Source organism: Lygodium microphyllum, chromosome 5 (assembly GCF_053477565.2).
Source record: "Lygodium microphyllum isolate KBCC chromosome 5, Lygodium_microphyllum_v1.1.10, whole genome shotgun sequence".
In the NCBI taxonomy this organism is placed as follows: domain Eukaryota; kingdom Viridiplantae; phylum Streptophyta; class Polypodiopsida; order Schizaeales; family Lygodiaceae; genus Lygodium; species Lygodium microphyllum.
In genome coordinates, this window is record NC_141139.1 from 80,758,181 (window position 1) to 80,764,143 (window position 5,963).

General features: G+C 38.8%; 1 protein-coding gene across 1 annotated transcript; it reads right to left on the reverse strand.

Moving 5' to 3' along the window:
* Nucleotides 1–429: 429 nt before the first annotated feature.
* On the reverse strand, nt 430–2,079 carry LOC148036049 (uncharacterized). The gene is made up of 2 exons (XM_087679068.1): nt 1,674–2,079; nt 430–1,580 (listed from the first exon to the last, which is right to left on the reverse strand). Exons 1-2 carry the CDS (start codon nt 1,969–1,971, stop codon nt 781–783), a joined length of 1,098 nt encoding a protein of 365 aa, XP_087535194.1. The 5' UTR covers nt 1,972–2,079; the 3' UTR covers nt 430–780.
* Nucleotides 2,080–5,963: the final 3,884 nt, after the last annotated feature.

Sequence of the window (5,963 nt, forward strand, 5' to 3'; positions counted from 1 at the left end):
GTGTGTTGCTATGTGCATGGGTATGCATGCCGCTATATTTTCATGGACATATCGATATGTATACCAATGCATATAGTAACACTAATATCAATGAATATAGCAATGATACGATATTCGTCATTTTCTCTCTCTTCACTCTCCAAACCACTCCGAGTTATTGCTTACTCTCACCCTATTCAAAGAGGGCCCATTCCCAAGAAAAATAAAACATGAAAGGATGAGAAAAATGAGTAGGCTCAACTAATAGCTTGATCGAGGGTAGAGTAGAGAGTGGTACTTACTCCATGACTAGAGCCAAGAACTTGAACAAAAGGAAAGAAGAATAGTGCACTTGCCATGAAGACAAACAAATAAGGTTTACCATACTATTATTATCGCTTCATAATCTATATAAATGTAGTCATGAATTCGTGCATGATAGAGATAAAGGTATATGAAGCCAAACCTTAAATGGTTTGAAACCATGATGGCATCCATGTATCAACCCATTGCAAAGAAGACGTCTCGAACTTGAAGCTTGGAATATGGGTTACGAAGAATGGCCCAACATCAAAAGATTCACATTACAAGATTGGCCAAATATAGGGCCTTAATCTCTGTAACAATGAAGAGGACAAGAGAATGACCAAATACAAAATGTTGAATTGATCATAAGCATTTGGGCGATGCAAGCATAAATTAAGGTTCGACTTTAATCGATCTGAATTGACAGTTGAGGCAAAGCATGGTCGAAGTAAAGGCTGTTGAACTAATGATCATTGTTACTGGTACTACTGCCAATCAGGAAGAGCTGTGCAGAGTTTGTTCATGATTTTGTGCATCATCAGAAGAGCTGCCTGAAAGGGTAATTAGGTGGTCATCAGACGTATGATCAGAGGGGTGTAATTCAGCATCACTACATGGTGGATGACCGTCCAGAAAAGAAGAAGAAGAACATGGTGATGAATGGTGCTGCTGATTCTGTGAACCAGCCCTCCATACAGACTGTGGGGATGCAGTGTGAATGGGGGATGGACCGCCAGGTGGTGGAGTGGTTCTTCTTAGCTCATTACTTATCAGATAGAAAGACGCAGTGCTGTGCTCATGAATGTCAAGAAGATCAGGAGAAGAAGAAGAAGAAGAAGAAGAAGATAGTGATGATGATGAATGGTGCTGCTCATGTGAATGAGGCCTCCATACAGACTGTGGGGATGCAGTATGAATGGGGGATGGACCACCAGGTGGGGGAGTGGTTGTTCTTAGCTCATTGCTTATCACATATACATTTGTAATGATGTGCTCATCATTATCAGGATGATGATGATGGTGATCATGCTGATCAAGAGAATCTTCCATAACTGGCCCGGTCAAGAGGCTGTGGGTAGAGATCTCTAGGCCACTATAATGGTGCTGATCCGAAGAAGGAGAAGATGTTATTGTTGATGATGATGAGGTGGAGTTGTCTGTGGCATTGTCCTCTGCAGATGCTCCTGTTTGATTGAGAATAAACGCCGTCGCAGCATCATGAAGATTTATATCATCATACACGGCTTCATGATGATTACTGTTGGATCTGGAGCGGCCATCCTCCCCATGAATTGCTGCAATCGTGATTGAAATGTCAGAGTTGGATCCGTCGGTATCAATGGTAGCAGCAGCAGCAGCAGAGGTAGTGGTAGTGGTAGTGGCCGTACCGTTGGAGCAATCAGGATGATGAGACTCGGCTGTTCCCTCGTTGTTGATACTCTGTTGTTGTTGATCGTGATACTGACAATGATGATGATGTTGGGCGCAAAGAGGTACTGGGATATTATCGGAGCAGTTTATGGAGGGATGATGATGATGCTGAGAGCTGCTATCATTGTGCTGCTGCAAGGAATGAGGAAAAGAGTACTCATCCTGGACAGATATAATCAATCCGCCATGGAAGCTCAGGAGGAGCAACACTGAGACGGCCCGTATGGAATTGGATGGAAAGACGAACCTGGCCATGATCTCTCTCTCTCTCTCTCTCTCTGTGTGAACTATATGCGAGTGTGCGTATGAGAGCGAGAGATGTTCTGTGTGTGTGTGTGTGAGCACTCTCTCTCTCTCTCGCTCTCTCTCTCTCTGGATCTCAGCTCGTGTATGCAGTCGACTTATTCAACGATTCTCCTTTTATAATCTTTTAAGTTTTAATGTGCCATATCAAAGGAAGTTGCCCGCAGCCCTACAGTAGCTTGACTTTGACCTGATGCCGTTGTGGGGCCCACCCCTTGACCCAAGACTTGAAAGACTAAAGAGAAGAGTTGAAAAGGTCTTTCTACTTCTTATCGCCCTTGTCACGTGACCTCGATTGCTTCCAAAGTAGGACTAGGTAGTCTCTCGTAAGATTGCACAACCATCATGCATGCCATTGTTCATATGAAAAAAGATTGCGTGAGCTGCCACCTCGGTTAGTAGGATTCTGATGTCGGCTCCATGTGCTCTAAGGTTGGTGGAATTATTATGTGACCTCCATGTACTCTTTGGTTGGAGCTTTGTTTCATCTCCTCCAATCGGGACAAGATTTTTAAGTTAGGGTCCATTTGCACTATTGCTAGTATTGGGTAGGCTTTTTATCATTTTGTATAGAGCCTTTGACAAAAGTCATTTCTACATATAAGGCCTTTACAATCTACTTCGTGTTGTGCTATATAGCATAAGTTGGTGTTATGCAAATTTTCTTCTATATAGACAACTTATGCATCAAAGCTAGCAAAATGATGTATTAGGTATGTCAAATGTTGAGGACAAGTTGGACAGAACCAACCATCCACTATTGCCTTATATGTAGCATACCCAAGCATTTGCTTTAATTGCATCAATTTTTGAATGAAACTTTAATGTAGGCTTGACAAGAATCAAGCACACTCCTAACATAAGCGCTTGTACTCATCAAACATAAATGCTTCCTTAAATGCACATCATCACTCATCATCAATATTGGACACACACACATACACAAACACACACACACAAGGCATGTGTGCATGTGAGCGTATCTCCATGGCTTCTTCTTATCGTTATATCATCAATATCATATTCTTCACCACTTTCTAACAACCCATTAAACCCCTATGGAACTATTTAGATGTGGCAAGGACCCCCAAAGGATTCATTAATCACATACTAGTTATCATGCCTCCTTATATCTTTAAAAACCATAATAGTATATCTTTTACTTGCAAGGTTTTACATCTTTCCTCAAGTGGGTCACTCATAAATATGTAAATCTATTGCATGGATTCAACGAAAAAAAAGCTATTCTTTTCACATGTATTACATACAAAAGGGTGCCATTCAATGGGGATATTCATAGCTTGAATAGACAAAGGATGTGTTTTATTCATGATAAATTTACAAATAAGGGGTTTTTAATGAGACCTTGAATGAAGGTGATACTAATGGTTTACATATAGTGAACCCAGGTAGCATATCATCCTTTTCTCCATAGCATCTAGTAATCCTAAGATCCTCTTAATTCCCTTTTCTACTTGCATCACTCTTTTCAAAGTTGAACACGCAAAAGTGTGGCATGTTGAGATCAAGAAGAAAGTCAAAGCAAAAGACTAATGAAGATGACACTTCGAAGACTTTTGGATGTGGATGTTGTGGATCCCTCATTTGCTGCTAATCATGAACTTATGAATCCGGTGTCACTCAAGAGGTCCAAGTTGGCAAAAACCTACATTCTTAGTAATGAATTGAATGATAAAACTTGAAAGAAATTTTCTAAAGTGCCAACAAAGTAGAACTCTAAAGGGCTATATGGACTTGGTTAAATACAAGAAAGATTAGTATAGCCTAGGAGGACCATAGGGTTTAGCTATATGCCAACAAAAACTACCTTGAGTTGATCTAAAAAACCTGTGTGATGGAAAAAGACTCTTAGTAAATTATAGTACCATGAAGACAAAATTAAAAATAAGACCCCGTTGAATGTAAGTAGTACAGTCCTAAAAAATATTGACCAAGAAAACATTGAATTTACAAGCCCTCAAGACTTGATAATTAGTGCATGGAAAGAGCTAGCATAGTACTCGATATTGTTATAACATATGATAGATTCCTTAGGCATTAACTTAAGCCCCATCACCAAAGAGTGTAACAAATTAAGTAGAGACTTAGTTTACATTAAAAAGAGACTACCTGAATTGAATTTTAATACTTTTGATCATAAGCTTTTATTGTGTGGGAGAAAAAAAGCTTTATTGGATTCATAAGATTGTTTTTAGAAAGGTCTATATTCCTTATCAGAAAATAATGTTTGAAAAAAAGAACCCTAAAATTTGGTCACTTGTCCTTTGTTATTGATAAGAAAGAAATTAGTGGCTTGTATCCATCCCTTCAACTAGACTAGAATAGGAACATTGCACCTCCCCAAGAGCCTCACTATGGCTCCATCATCTAGAGCCAAAATAACATTGCCTAGTGCATTGACCAATGCTACCTAGAGCAAGAGATCTCCACAAGTGGGAAGTTTCCTCTAATGACAATATGAGAATAAGTAGGGGCACTTGTAGTGATGGTAATTATCCTTGTGTCCAGTCTTAAGATAACAAAGAAAACCACAATGCACCCAATAATGCAATAGGGATTGGAAGGCGTGAGTCTAGACAAGGGTAGGATGGACATTGTGAAAAGTTATTTTTCCTTTTTTTTTGGGGGGGGAGGGGGTTATCTAGATAGAGTAGTTATATGAGTACTAAGTTTGTAGTTGTACATATAATTTTGGATTAATTTTAAAAAAATTCTAGAAAGATTGGCAACCTTATCTTCATGTTCATAGTTAATGGAGAGGTAGAAAGATTGGCTACCTTACCTCCATGTACATAATTAACAAAGAGGTGTATTGAATCCTATCTTAGAAGGATTAATTAAGGAAGTGGATTTAGCATATTTCACATTATGAGTAGCATGCTTGTTGAAAAAGTAAAGATGTTTCAATGTGATGAGTGGAAAGGAGGAGAATGCTTCCCCTAAGAGGTGCATTCTATGGAAGGATGGACTAGATTAGTTGGATGTCTTTGTAAGTATATTAGCACAAGTTTGAATGAATTATACTTCCTAAGAAAAAAGTATTAGAACCCCAGCTAATACAGCTTTAGGGTGCCATCATGACGAGGCTTTGGCAAATAAGTCAATGCATAGCTCCCCCTTGTCTCACACTCTCATTGAACCAATTGTAGTATTAGTTACTCTCATATTCGATTGGCCATGGAGTGACTCTTCTTATATAGATGCTAATTTTCTATAAGGATACCTAAGGAATCAAGAATCTTAGGCTGATCCTTTTTGGGTCATGGTCTTGATGCTTCACTACGAACTAGATGGGTTACACGTGTAGACATTCAAATCTTAGTTATCAAGATGTTAGTGGACAATACTTTCGCTACACATAGTCGTCAAGAAATATATGGGAATTACCACCAATGTCTCACCTCCGCCCAATTGTGTACTATTATATACGATTGATCACACTAATATCATCATACAATCTTTTTTCTTGCCCAACACTAGTCTTTAAAGACATACTTTCAAAGAATAATTAGAATTATAGCATACATTAGTCATGTTTCTCTCATATGCTAGCATTTCCATCCAACTTTTTGAAAAGTGACATATTCATTTGGTTTTCATTTTTCTAGCTCAACACCAAGGCTATAGCAATTTGGCATTGAGCTATAGATTATCCAAAAGACATCCATGATCTTACCTTTAGCATGATGTCTCTAGTTCCAAGATGCATCCATGCATAGAGATTTGTAAATGGTTGATAGATGGCCCAATATTTAATCCCAAAGAGTGCATCATAACCTCACAATACTTGAAGGGATGATACAAATCCCATATCCAATCTCGTAATGGGGCATCATAAGCATGCTAGAGCTTCAAGGAATGATTGCTTGTGCAAGTGGTTTCTATGTCAATTACAAATGTTTTCATTTTCACTTGGGACTTGA

Coding starts and splice junctions, on each gene's coding strand:
- LOC148036049 (XM_087679068.1), bottom strand. CDS start 1,971: ATGGCCAGGTTCGTCTTTCCATCCAATTCCATACGGGCCGTCTCAGTG. Junction 1,581..1,673: donor TCATCCTGATTGCTCCAACG/GTACGGCCACTA, acceptor TCACGATTGCAG/CAATTCATGGGGAGGATGGC.